A 15037-nucleotide genomic window follows, 5' to 3' on the forward strand; every position below is an offset into this window, starting at 1 on the left:
CCACTGCGCCAACACACCAGGATATATATATATATATATATATATATATATATATATATATATATATATATATATATATATATATATATATATATATATATATATATATATATATATATATATATATATATATATATATATATATATATATATATGTGTATGTATATATATGTATGTGTATATATATACTAGGTGAATGCACCCGGCGCTGCCCGGGTTCTTTTTGAATGAATTTAATCTTCTATACGTATGTCTGACGCGAGCACAGTATCAGTTCCCTATTGGGGCATGGCAGTCATAGGCTAAGGGGGTTGGTGAGGGGGAATCACACCCCCTCCCCCCCCCCTGGCCGAGGGGCCTTGCCACCTAGCCTATAACCTTCCCGGGGCCCATCCCGACATTTTTTGTTTCAGTGGTTAGCTCTTATCTTTCACCTTTCAGGAGATTAGCGCATGCAGACAAACAAACAAACAGACAAAGAAAAACTTAAAATCCTATGTTAGATATATTGTATATGGTGTTGGTCCCATGTCAATCGGCTGAACTTGAAAAATTAATGTTACGAAATCGGATGATGACGTCATAATTCGGAAACCGGAAGTCGGAAGTACAATTCTTTTTTACTTTTACATTTAGTTCGTCGAAGGTCAAAAACCTGGTTCGATTCCCACAACTTTGAAAATTTGACCTTTGTGAACTTTAAAGGTCAAAGGTCAAGGATTATCACCTTTGGTGCAAAACTTCCTCTGGAACATTCCAGGATCAATATAACGTCATATAGGCTATATGGCATTTCGCACTCCTCGGATTATCCATACTTTGATGAAATCAGCGTAAATGCAAACTTGAAGGGGGCGCCATGGGCAAGGTGTTCGAGATAGAGCAAAATGGCTTCCAGACTTTAGGTGGGGAATGACCTCAAGATTATGCATAAAAAATATTGTCATCCTAGCTCTCAAAGTTTGGGCGGTCGTATGATTTTTATGTCAAAATTGGCAATTTTCTTCGTTCGTGACCTTCTGACCTTGAACTTAGGACGAAAATGAAAAATCGAGCTCCGTGGGGCTATGCAGGTGCCATTGGGCTAACCAAATACCGAAACCTCTGCCAGATTCGACAAACTCCCTCGGAGAAGATGTAAATTGAAATCGGCTACCCACTAAAAACATGTTTTTTGTGCGTGGCACCACCCATAATGGGCGCACCACGCCCATTCTCAGGAAAACACAACTAGATCATGATATAAACCTCCCACCAAAATTTTATCAGGATCGGATCAAAACCCACAGAGCTATGCTCGGGACAGACAGACAGACAGACAGACAGACAGCCAAACACACACCAATAACGAATATAGTGGTCACTGACTGACTCGTGAACCAATAATGAAAATAGATTGCTTTTTGGTGTGGCTCATGCTTTTGCTGCTCAGAATAAATTTCTATTTGATGAAATTCGTTGGTATATTTGTGAATATACTCCTAATCTTAAAACAGAAGAGATGTTGAATGGAAGACTTAACTTAAAGAAGCCACTCAATGTATCATACCTTAAAAGAAGATGCCAACATGTTAAACTGAACCAAACCACTTACACGTGGAATTTGGGTGTTCTGGAAGGAAATTCACGATATCTGTGGCTCATTTTTAAAAAACCAGATGGTGATACTGCTACTGATAAGAATAATGCATTGAGTGATAATGCGAAGGTGAAACAACTTCGCGTTTCTCTTGATGGAACATTTTATCCACGAGATAGATTGGAAATTAATTGAGAAAAAAAATGATTATGCTGAAGCATACAAGTCTTACCAAAGGGTGTGTGAAAGCAATGGAAACCATTTCTATATCCCCCGCCAACTTCGTTGGTTGGCCGGGGATAATAAAGAACCCATTTTGGATATGACAGCATTTAAAAGTCTGTATACAATCTATGCGATTCACCTGAGTGCTCAAAAGGAAACTATAAAGTCTAATCGAGTGGATACTTCCCTACACATTGAAAGAGGAGAGAGTGAAGAAGTTGATACATATTGTTTGCTTTTGGAAGAAACAGAATTACAGATAATGGTGTTATGATTAGTCTCACATAATTTTTTTGATAAATAAATGAGTAGTAAAGTGCCAATTGGGGTATATGTTAATCAAATCAATCTTCATACACTATCATCTTGTATTCAAAATCAAAATCCTTGTATGATTAACATTAATACAATTCAGAGAAAAGGAGCAGTAAGAATTGATGTTTTGCTCACAAGACAACAGGTGAAAATCTTGAACGATACTGACTCACTTAAAATTAAAATGTCAAAACCAATGTTGAAGAAATATTCAATAAGAGAGACGAGTGGAGGATTTCTCCCATTTCTAATTCCTTTATTTGCTGGTTTAAGTGCGGCTGGAGCATTGACGGGTGGTATTTCAGCAGCGGTGAAAACTGCCAACAAAAGGAAGGCTCAACTCCGGGCTCAAAAATAATTGGAAAGACATAACAAAGAGTTGGAGAAACAAATTAGTGGAAGTGGTGTAATTGTAGATTATGCTGAAAAACTTGAAAGTCTGCTTGATAAAGCGAGATTGTTCGTTGGAGATATGCTTTCTTTTATCGCACAAGCAGGTGTAAAATTAACTAAAAGGGGTAATGGATTATATCTTATAAATAAATGAGCATTGATGAGTGGTTTAAATAATTTAGAAAGATTACAACATCAAATTTAGAACCTATCAAATATTGTATGAAATTAAAAATTCATAATGTAGTTATTTGTATGAGAGATGAATTAACAAACGTGTCTAAACATACAAAGAATATTATTATGAACTTAGAGGATAATAATGGGAACGGTTCTCATTGGGTTTGTATTTTTAATCGTCAAGACAAATATCATTTTGTAGTTTTGTTCTTCCACCACCTGTTGAAGTAATAAAATTCTTACAGAATGGTGTTTATCAAACATTTCAAGTCCAATAATTAAATTCCAAGTGTTGTGGTCAATTATGTCTATATGTGTTATTTCAACTCAACAAAAATAAGGATACCGACAAGAAAAGGGTGTTCGATTTTACATTCCTTGTGAATTGGAACATAGACTTGGGCAATATTCAATTAAAAACTGGCCTTATACTGATGTTAAAAAAAACCCACAAATAGAGATTTGATTAAAATATTAAATAAAAATGAACTTCTAAAGGTGATGAAATATAAATCTCTTTCAGAAATCATCAACAAATCTTATTGGTTTCCTCTTATGAGAAAAATAATTGTGGATTCAAGAGTATCGCAGAATCCAGATGAATATATGTATGATATTCTATGCGGTGAAAGTGTTTCAAGGATAGTAAGAGATGAGGAAGGAGTTGAAGAAACTGAGACAAGAGAGAAGAAGGAGGCAAGGGAGAAGAGAGAGAAGGAGGCAAGGGAGAAGAGAGAGAAGGAGGAGAGGGATGAAAGAGGGAGAATGAATAAATATAAAAATATGGAAACCAGTGAGATTTTAAAAAGATCGAAGGTATTACAGAAAATATATCAATCTCAACGCACTGAGGAAGAAAACAAAGAATTAACAAGTCTATTAGAAATATTTGCGTCAAGAGAATTAACATCAGGGAGAAGATATAAATGAGAAAGTGGAGATAAAGAAGAGAAAGAAGGAAAATATTATATTATTGATGATGTTGATGTGATTGACTTTGATTAAATTTTTCCATTTTTTTTTTCTTAAACAAATGGAGGAGAGAGTGAAGACATTTTTGAGCATTCTTTATATTTTAAAAATTAAGATTCAAATGTGCATGTTGGAAACTAAAAAGGTTTTCGCACTCTGTCGGAATTTTTCACATAAATAAATGAGTTATTGTCTAAAATGTAAAAAGAAAACCAAGAGTAAAAATATCTCGTATATTAAAAGTAAAAATAATACGGTTATACAAAAAGGTACATGTTCGGTGTGTCGCTCAAAAAAGAGTGAATTCACCAAACACAAACAAGGGGGAGATATACAAAAGTTTTTATCAGGAAGTAAATTTACAACAACTGGAATACTAGGGGAATTACATCTACCAGGGTATTCTTTCTGTGGTCCAGGAACAAACTTGAATAAAAGATTAGATGAGGTTGACAATCCTAAACCGTGGAGCAAAACTATCAACAGGGTTAATGAAGTGTGCATGAGGCACGATATTGATTATGGAAATAGCACAACGTTGGAAGAAAAACATGAAGCCGATAGAGAAATGTTGTATAATTTGTCTCTGATACAAAATCCAATCTTGAGAGAAAAAGTTGAAAGGTTCATCGTGAAGAAGATAATCAGTGCTAAAATGAAACTTGGGCTTGGAAATTCGAAAAACTTATAGGCTCTAATGATGTCATTAAGATTGAAGAGCAATTAGCGGATGAATTACATAAACCAACTAGAGGGGGAGCACTCGGTAGAGTGCAAAACCTCCGCCGCCAATACTGCTAGGTCACTCAAGTGAACCTGATATCCCATTCATTCAATTTGACGTCAGCAGTGCTCACAGAGTTATAGTTTGCAACTTTCCCTTTTACTTTTAACTTTTACATACTCAATTCATTCGTCATAACTTGATTCCTTGAGACAGAAATTGATTTTACGTGGGTATATCCACCTGAAGTTCCAAAATCAGCCGCAATTATAATTTTGGCATGTTTTTTGTTGGAAATCACTTATAACATGTATAAATGCAAAAAAAAAAATCGAAATTTTGTTGAAAAAAAAAAAGTTACAAAAATTTTTTTGGGGGGGGGGGTTGGAAATCACTTAAAACATGTGGAAATGCAAAAAAAAATTCAAATACTTTTTCAAAATGTCTGCCATAGCGGCCATATTGGATTTTGGACCAAGTCCAAAATCTAATGGCATGATCCTTGGACCAAACCTAATCACCCCACCAAGTTTCGTCGAAATCCGTCAAGGAGTTTTTCCATAATACTGTTCACAAACAAACAAGCAGTCATAGACTGGTACTTACGAAATCGTCAACTTGACCTCTGACCTTGTCGAATAAAAGCTGTCTCTAGAGAAGGTAGCGACGCAAACCAGAAGTTTCTACAGTGATTCTGTACCAAACCATCAAAAATCGAATGTTTTGGATGTTTGACCTCACTGTGACCTTGACCTTTGACCGATTTTGACCAAAATCTAATCAGCGCGAGCCACCACCCTCCTGAATCACGTGGTGTAATTTGACATTGGTAGCTTCTTCCGTTCTCGAGTTATTTTATATTATTTTATCAAAGTCACAAAACCGTATTATTCGGCCATCCACCAACAATCTTTACATAATCCGACGGCTCAGCGAGTCAGGCATGTGACGATAACCTTTATTGGGATAAAAAAATAACTTTTAAACACCATCTTTATCGAAAACACCGTCAGCGCGCACACAGAAAACATTTATGTGACTCAACGACGCGTCTGCTCGAGCGCACTGCATCACGTGACGACCCGTGATGCGTCGAGTGAATTTTTTTTTATACAATCTTAAAAAGTCTCCAAAACCTCCGATTTTTTTTTTTACCAGAATTTCGACAACCGAGTTTTAAGCGTCCTAAGCGATCGCAAAAACCGAAGACAAAATTAAAATTGAAGTTAAAACGAACTTGTAACGTCGAACAAAGCAAAACTCTCCATTTCTCCATGCAATTATTTAATATTATTTTATCAAAGTCACAAAACCGTAATATTCGGCTATCCACCAACAATCTTTACATAATCCGACGGCTCAGCGAGTCAGGCATGCGACAAAAACCTTTATTGGGATAAAAAAAATGGCTTCTAAACACCATCTTTATCGAGAACACCGTAACGTGACATGACATGACGGAAGCAAAACCGAAGACCGAAGACAAAATTAAAATCGAAGTTAAAAGGAACTCGTAACGTCGAGCGAAGCAAAAATACTCCATTTCTCCACATTAATTTACGAAATTATGTTTGACCTCACTATGACCTTGACCTCTGACCGATTTTGACCAAAATCTAATCAGCGCTTGCCATCACCCTCCTGAATCACATGGTGTAATTTGGCATTGGGAGCTTCTTCCGTTCTCGAGTTATCGTGCCTACAAACAAACAAACAAGCAGTCATAGACTGGTTCTTACGAAATCGTCAACTTGACCTCTGACCTTGTCTAATAAAAGCTGTCTCTTGGGAAGGTAGCGACACAAACCATAAGTTTCTACGATGATTCTGTACCAAACCATCAAAAATCGAATGTTTTGGATGTTTGACCTCACTGTGACCTTGACCTTTGACCGATTTTGACCAAAATCTAATCAGCGCTAGCCATCACCCTCCTGAATCACGTGGTGTAATTTGACATTGGAAGCTTCTTCCGTTCTCGAGTTATCATTTTTTGGATGTTTTACCTCACTGTGACCTTTGACCGATTTTGACCAAAATCAAATCAGCACTAGCCATCAGCCTCCTGTATCACGTGGTGTAATTTGACATTGGTAGCTTCTTCCGTTCTCGAGTTATCTGTACCAAACCATCAAAAATCGAATTTTTGACCTCACCGTGACCTTGCCTTTGACTGATTTTGACCAAAATCTAATCAGCACTAGCCATCACCCTCCTGAATCACATGGTGTAATTTGACATTGGTAGCTTCTTCCGTTCTCGAGTTATCGTGCCTACAAACAAACAAACAAACAGAAACGGAAGGCATCAATATACTTACGAAATCTTTAGATTTCGTAAGTAACAAACAAGCAGTCATAGACTGGTACTTACGAAATCGTTAACTTGACCTCTGACCTTGTTGAATAAAAGCTGTCTCGAGAGAAGGTAGCGACGCAAACCAGAAGTTTCTACGATGATTCTGTACCAAACCATCAAAAATCGAATGTTTTGGATGTTTGACCTCACTGTGACCTTGACCTTTGACCGATTTTGACCAAAATCTAACCAGCGCTCACCACCACCCTCCTGAATCACGTGGTGTAATTTGACATTGGTAGCTTCTTCCGTTCTCGAGTTATCATTTTTTGGATGTTTGACCTCACTGTGACCCTGACCTTTGACCGATTTTGACCAAAATCAAATCAGCACTAGCCATCAGCCTCCTGTATCACGTGGTGTAAGTTGACATTGGTAGCTTCTTCCGTTCTCGAGTTATCTGTACCAAACCATCAAAAATCGAATATTTCACCTCACCATGACCTTGCCTTTGACCGATTTTGACCAAAATCTAATCAGCACTAGCCATCAGCCTCCTGAATCACATGGTGTAATTTGACATTGGTAGCTTCTTCCGTTCTCGAGTTATCGTGCCTACAAACAAACAAACAAACAGAAACGGAAGGCATCAATATACTTACGAAATCTTTAGATTTCGTAAGTAACAAACAAGCAGTCATAGACTGGTACTTACGAAATCGTTAACTTGACCTCTGACCTTGTTGAATAAAAGCTGTCTCGAGAGAAGGTAGCGACGCAAACCAGAAGTTTCTACGATGATTCTGTACCAAACCATCAAAAATCGAATGTTTTGGATGTTTGACCTCACTGTGACCTTGACCTTTGACCGATTTTGACCAAAATCTAACCAGCGCTCACCACCACCCTCCTGAATCACGTGGTGTAATTTGACATTGGTAGCTTCTTCCGTTCTCGAGTTATCATTTTTTGGATGTTTGACCTCACTGTGACCCTGACCTTTGACCGATTTTGACCAAAATCAAATCAGCACTAGCCATCAGCCTCCTGTATCACGTGGTGTAAGTTGACATTGGTAGCTTCTTCCGTTCTCGAGTTATCTGTACCAAACCATCAAAAATCGAATATTTGACCTCACCATGACCTTGCCTTTGACCGATTTTGACCAAAATCTAATCAGCACTAGCCATCAGCCTCCTGTATCACGTGGTGTAATTTGACATTGGTTGCTTCTTCCGTTCTCGACTTATCTGTACCAAACCATAAAAAATCGAATATTTGACCTCACTGTGACCTTGACCTTTGACCGATTTTGACCAAAATCTAATCAGCACTAGCCGTCACCCTCCTGAATCATGTGGTGTAATTTGACATTGGTGGCTTCTTCCGTTCTCGAGTTATCGTGCCTACAAACAAACAGTCATAGACTGGTACTTACAAAATCGTCAACTTGACCTCTGACCTTGTCTAATAAAAGCTGTCTCGAGAGAAGGTAGTGACGCAAACCAGAAGTTTCTACGATGATTCTGTATCAAACCATCAAAAATCGTAACGTCGACCGAAGCAAAAATCTCCATTTCTCCACGCAATTATACCTTAACGTCACTCAACGACGCGTCTGCTCGAGCGCACTGCATCATGGGACGACCCGTGACGCGTCGAGTGAAATATTTTTTATACAATCTTAAAACGTCTCCAAAACATCTGATTTTTTTACCAGAATTTCTACAACCGAGTTTTAAGCGATCGCAAAAGCCGAAGACAAAATTATAATCGAAGTTAAAACGAACTCGTAACATCGAGCGAAGCAAAAATACTCCATTTCTCCACGTGAATTTACGGAATTATGTTTGACCTCACTGTGACCTTGACCTTTGACCGATTTTGACCAAAATCTAATCAGCACTAGCCATCACCCTCCTGAATCACGTGGTGTAATTTGACATTGGTAGCTTCTTCCGTTCTCGAGTTATCTTGCCTACAAACAAACAAGCAGTCATAGACTGGCACTTACGAAATCGTCAACTTGACCTCTGACCTTGTCTCATAAAAGCTGTCTCTTGAGAAGGTAACGACAAACCATAAGTTTCTACGATGATTCTGTACTAAACCATCAAAAATCGAATGTTTTGGATGTTTGTCCTCACTGTGACCTTGACCTTTGACCGATTTTGACCAAAATCTAATCAGCGCTAGCCATCACCCTCCTGAATCACGTGGTGTAATTTGACATTGGAAGCTTCTTCCGTTCTAGAGTTATCATTTTTTGCATGTTTGACCTCACTGTGACCTTGACCTTTGACCGATTTTGACCAAAATCTAATCAGCACTAGCCATCACCCTCCTGAATCAGGTGGTGTAATTTGACATTGGTAGCTTCTTCCGTTCTCTTTAGATTTCTTTAGATTTCGTAAGTAACAAACAGAAACGGAAGTCATCAATATACTTACGAAATCTTTAGATTTCGTAAGTAACAAACACACAAACAAACAAACAGAAACGGAAGTGATAAATATACTTACGAAATCTTTAGATTCCGTTCTCGTAAATCTCGTAAACAAACAGAAACGGAAGTCATCAATATACTTACGAAATCTTTAGATTTCGTAAGTAACAAACACACAAACAAACAAACAGAAACGGAAGTGATAAATATACTTTCGAAATCTTTAGATTTCGTAAGTAACAAACACAAAGGGGTGAAAACAGTAACCTCCGATCTTCGATGGCGGAGGTTAATAATCACAAGGTTTTATAGAAGAAAGGTTTATTCCAAGGAAGTCTGCTGGTCTGCTGATTCTGGTCTGCTGATTTGAATGAACTCTTATATCTGGTCTGCTGATTTGAATGAACTCAATAATGATAAGGGGTACAAGTATGCTTTAACCTTTATTGATTTGAGGAGTACATATGCGTGGGTTGTCCCTTTAAAAACAAAAGAGGTAAAACTCTTATGTTAGCCTTTCAACAGATATTTAATAAAAGCAAGAGAAAACTTAAAAAATTGTGGACTGATGAGGGTACAGAGTTCTACAACAAAACATTTCTGAATTTTCTTAAGAATAACAATTTCATTATACAGCTCCTTTAATGAAGGAAAGGCGGTTGTTATTGAGCAATTCAATCACACTTTAAAAGAGAGACTATCTATCTATAATTCCAGCTGTGTGTGTGTGTGTGTGTGTGTGTGTGTGTGTGTGTGTGTGTGTGTGTGTGTGTGTGTGTGTGTGTGTGTGTGTGTGTGTGTGTGTGTGTGTGTGTGTCTGTGACCGCTGTTTCTCGACAACCACTGGTCCGATCTTATTGAAACTTGACAGATATATTGCTGGGGACCTGAGGATGTGCCTTTTCAAGGTTTGATATTAATCGGACAAGTGGTTCCCAAGTTATGGCCATTTATTTACCAAACCAATGACAAGACACGTTATTGCGTGGGCGTGGCCGATGGGGGAGGGAACCTCAGCCACATTCCCCATTACGGGTTACAACGTAGGGCTTCCGGAGAGTGATGACTTCGTGTATTCTAATAATTTCTCGATTTCTTATGCGCATTTATAGATAAACCCAACGCCCCAAGTTATGATTGTTTTCATATTAGACGGTGCATAAATTTCGGTAACATCAGAGTGCTGGTATGCTCCGAACCAGGAAGTAAATTTTTTTTCTTTCTCTTCTCTTTTTGTTTTTCCTTGCCACGACATTGCGAAAAGGTAAAATACGTTGGCACTAATTGAATTATTGGCCATTAAAACCTAAATTGCGAATAATCGTAATTGTGATATGCGAACTTCCGGGCCACGCACGTACGGGCACGCGAGAGCGAAGAAACGGCCTGTGTGGTTGTTGTTTCTTGCTCGCGGTTGGAATATTTATTTATTTTATTTTTTATGGGCACGTACTAGTATAAAAAAAATTCACTCAACTCAGTTCTCAACAATGGTTATCTTTAATTCAGGACATTGTAGATAAGTATAATGATACGATTCACACCTCAACGAAGACTAAACCATCAGAAACATTTACAAAATTAGAATATGAAAAAGAGATTAATGTCAGAAAGCCTAAGTTCAAAGTTGGTGATATAGTAAGAATATACAGGTGGAAATCTCATTTTGAAAAAGGTTATACTAAGCGATGGACAAATGAACTTTTTAAAATCGTTGATGTACCAGATGCAGTTCCTTGGACTCATAAGGTATATGATTTAGAAGGGGAAGAGATTTTAGGTTCATTTTATTCACAAGTATTACAAAAGACAAAGATAAATTGAAAAAAAACCCTTGGACTTACAAATCATGTGATTTAAGGGGGGAAGAGATTTTAGGTTCATTTTATTCACAGGAATTACAAAAGACAAAGATAAATCGAAAAAAAAACAAAAAAAACATTTGACTCCACCTATTTTTGAACTCTGCCCCTTTTTGACTACGCCCACACAAGCCCCCACCCACACAAGCCCCACCCATGCAAACCCCACCCACAAAAGCCACATCCACACAATCTCCACTCATGCAAACCCACCCACATAAGCCCCACCCACAAAAGCCACATCCACACAATCCCCACCCCACACAAACCCCACCCCACACAAACCCCACCCACCCACACAAGCCACATACACACAAGCTCCACACACACAAGCTCCACCCCACACAAGCTCCACCCCACACAAGCCCCACCCCACACAAGCTCCACCCATCCACACAAGACCCACCCCACACAAGTTCCACCCACCCACACAGGGTCCACCCACTCACACAAGTTCCACACACACAAGCTCCACCCAACCACACAAGCCCCACCCCACACACGCTCCACCCACACACGTTCCACCCACCCACACAAGCCCCACCCCACACAAGCCCCACCCATCCACACAAGCTCCACCCACCCACACAAGCCCCACCCCCTGTGCACCCCCACCTTTGGCCCACCACCTCCCTCATCCCACCCCCCACCCTTCCCCACACACACAGGGAGGGGAGAGTGAAGAAGGGGTCGTTGTGAGAGCGCACCTACCCCCCCCCCCCCGCTTCACCCTTGCATCTCCTTTATTATTTTCTTGTAATAAAAATCAGATAATTATAAGGAAAGCATTTATAATTAAACAAAAGTAATAACATTGAACAAAATCTTCTTTCGCAGCAGTCTGATGGTTTGTTTTGGTTTTGAAACTCGATCAACATATTCTGTTCAAAACAAAGAGTGAAGAACAATTAGGGTATATAAAGATGATTATATTATGATATTAATAAAATAATAAATATAACATTTACCTCCAGAAGATAGTGTCATGTCAGATTCCTCCAGAAGATTAAGTTTTGTGCTTGGTTCATCCAGACAGGTGTTTAAACTGAAAAATCAAAAAAAAAAAATCATGAGTCAAAGACACACACACACACACACACACACACACACACACACACACACACACACACACACACACACACACACACACACACACACACACACACACACACACACACACACACACACACACTAGACTCTAGAGTCTAGACTCGTCCGATAAATCCGTCGTCCGTCCGACTCGTCCGATAAATCTGACGTGCTGTAGCTTTCTTTTATTATTCTCTTTGCTTCATTGTTTTCTACTGGTGTTACATGATGACAGTCGGAATAAAATAAATAAAAATTCAACAGAACGTCAGATTTATTGGACTACTCTCGACAATTGTGTCGCAAGGTGTGTTCTGCATACAAGCTTTCATCGTATCCGTACAATGAGATTGCTTTGTTTTATGCGCGGAGAGACACGGCCGATGACATGTGCCGGCCTTGCTTGTGATTAATTCGCCGTGGTGCAACATGTCCGCTGCGCTGCGCTGGTCACATCACCTAACTAAAATATTTCTGATATCGAGCAGTATGCAGGTAGAATTTACATTATTGAATTACGAATAGGATTTAGTCTAACCAGTTGTTATTGCCAAGTCTTCCTTCGATGTCCTCCCGATCATCATGAACGCCGGGAATTTCATCACCAGTTTCCTCTGCTTGTCCTGCTTCGGGCTCGAACTGGTAAGGCCGTACTTCATTTCCAGCTGCCTGAACTTCACCTACTGTGACTACGTTATCTGACAATTCTCCATGTGATTCAGACCAAAATCCTTCATTTCTCTCACACTCACTGTCGCGACCAGACAAATCAAAGTCCATGTCATCCATTATTGAAAACCAAATGTTTGATTTTTTTTTAAAGCAGAAATGAACGAAGCGATTGAGTCGACCGATTGATAATCCCATCAGCATGCACGGTATGCGCCTCCCTAAAAAAATAGCATTACATAATTTTTGAACAGCCCCATATTGGGGTTAAACAATTAGTGACCATTTGATGAATCAGCTCATTCTGATATCACCATGGCAGAGGCTGCCATGGATGAGAGGTGTCGAGTTAATCTTTTAATAGTGCATCAAATGTGTTTCCTAATCTTGCTGTTCATCTTTGAAGAGTGCTTTAAATGCGCATTTCCCATTTGTCCCGTTCCCGGATTTTGTCGCATATTGTGACCACAGTGTGTTCATTCTTTTTCATTTATGATTAGATTATATGAGCAGTGCACCAGCCTAAAAGCTTGTTTTGTGAGATATAATTGGATCTTTAATCCATGAGTGAGTGTAAGCAGGTGTTGATATTGAACAATTTCTGAAACAACATTAAAGGAAAGATGCAGGATATTAGTGATAGAAATGCTTGGTATCTAAACTTGCATAAATGGATCGAGGTGATGACATGCAAGAAATATAATTGGTAACTGTAGCTTTATTTGTTCTGTTTGTCTTTTGTTGTTTCAGACAAACCGTACATGTCCCATCTGCCGTGCAGATGCATCTGAGATCCATCGAGATTCTGAGTGATTCCTCTGCTTCTGTTTCTCTTTGTCAACAACGTGCATCACTCTCCACTCAATACAATGAAGATATTTTCTACCACATGACGATAAACAAATCGGCACATCCGGATATACCAAAAACATGATGTGGATTCTTGGGACCGGTTAGGTGTTTGAAAGGCCAATGGCAACCATAATTTGCCCAATTTATGGACTTGATGGCTGTCACTGAACATGCAAACACATGACCCAGATTAATTTCACCGAGTGTTTTTGATCTTGATGTTAGGAACTTTAACTTCATCTCATCCACCAGTGTCTCAGTTTAATGTTGGTATATCTCTATCTACATTCTACTGTCTTTGTAGCATCTCTACAAAGACTCGTTGACTCCAATGAAATTAAAATCCAATGAAAGATTACGTCTAGTTTAAATAATCACCTAGTTTTAACCAACGTCTTGTTCATGCAATTGAATCATTGGCCAAGCAGAATGCCCAAGGCTTCCCTTTGAAATCAGTGGGGGTCTGACAGTTACTGCATCAAAAATGGACTAAAACTGTCGTACATTTTGCCCTAACAGTTGTAATTTGTGAAACATAACTGGGCGTTGCTACGATTGATTTGAGTATTTTTAATTCCAGATGGAAGTTTTAACTTGATTTTGTAATGTTGGATGTATCGCAAGTCTGTGCTGTTTTGAATTTTCCAACAGCAATCTTATTATACTTTGTTCTAAAGAGACATGACAACTGAAATATCTTTGCCTGATTGGAATTTGAGCTTTTGTAATATCACTGGAAGATTACACACCGAGCTTTTGAGTAAAGGTCTGTGATACTGACGCCCATGCCTAAACTTATTTCCACTTTTTCTGTCGGTTCTCTCTTTCCACATAAAGTATACAGTGTACTTTTTTGTAGTTCATCCAGCATGCAATACCAATTCCAGATCATATCCCTCATTTGCGAGTCTCACTATTCTCATGTTTACTCTTCTGCCTCTAAATTCTTCTTTCATCTCACCTTTTTTGCCTCTATCTTATCCATTTACTCCCACCAACTTCTGAACTGCTTGTTTTTTTTTTTGTTGTTTTTTTCACTGGGGATCAGTGCAACTTATCAATAAAAGTGCGAATAATTTCACCAGAATATCTGATTATTGCAACATTAAATATTTCTGAATGTTTTGCATTTTTTTATATTTATAAAAATACAATAATTTTAAACCAACAGACATTCTACGTCGATAACAATTTTCATGCACAATTATATCTCTCCATATAACAATGCAGGGCATTTCAAAATAGTTTATTTGATTTTGAATTGCAAGCATATTTGAAAGATTGTAGTAATACAGTTAAAGAAAAATTGAAATGAAGGAAAAATTATTTTTCTACATTCTGATCATTGAATTTTTCAATTTACATCCTTGTTTTGGGAAAATAACATATATTGTTTGGATGGACACTAGGTCAAATCTTCCACCCAGGTGGTC

At 38.4% G+C, this 15037-nt stretch overlaps 1 protein-coding gene across 6 annotated transcripts in view; it reads left to right on the forward strand.

The window, feature by feature from the left end:
* Window positions 1-14685, forward strand: part of LOC147032484 (RING finger protein 44-like) — a 120245-nt gene extending 105560 nt beyond the window's left edge. For all 6 annotated transcript variants that reach the window (XM_085870155.1, XM_085870158.1, XM_085870156.1 and 3 more), the window contains one exon: window positions 13503-14685. In XM_085870155.1, the coding sequence (XP_085726281.1) occupies window positions 13503-13565 (63 nt within the window). In that variant the 3' untranslated portion in view covers window positions 13566-14685. The remainder of the gene's footprint in view (window positions 1-13502) is intronic.
* The last annotated feature ends 352 nt before the right edge of the window (window positions 14686-15037 follow it).

The sequence above is a fragment of the Eptatretus burgeri genome, chromosome 2, assembly GCF_056783735.1.
Source record: "Eptatretus burgeri isolate ZD-2024b chromosome 2, Ebu_testis_v1, whole genome shotgun sequence".
Taxonomy (NCBI): Eukaryota; Metazoa; Chordata; class Myxini; order Myxiniformes; family Myxinidae; genus Eptatretus; species Eptatretus burgeri.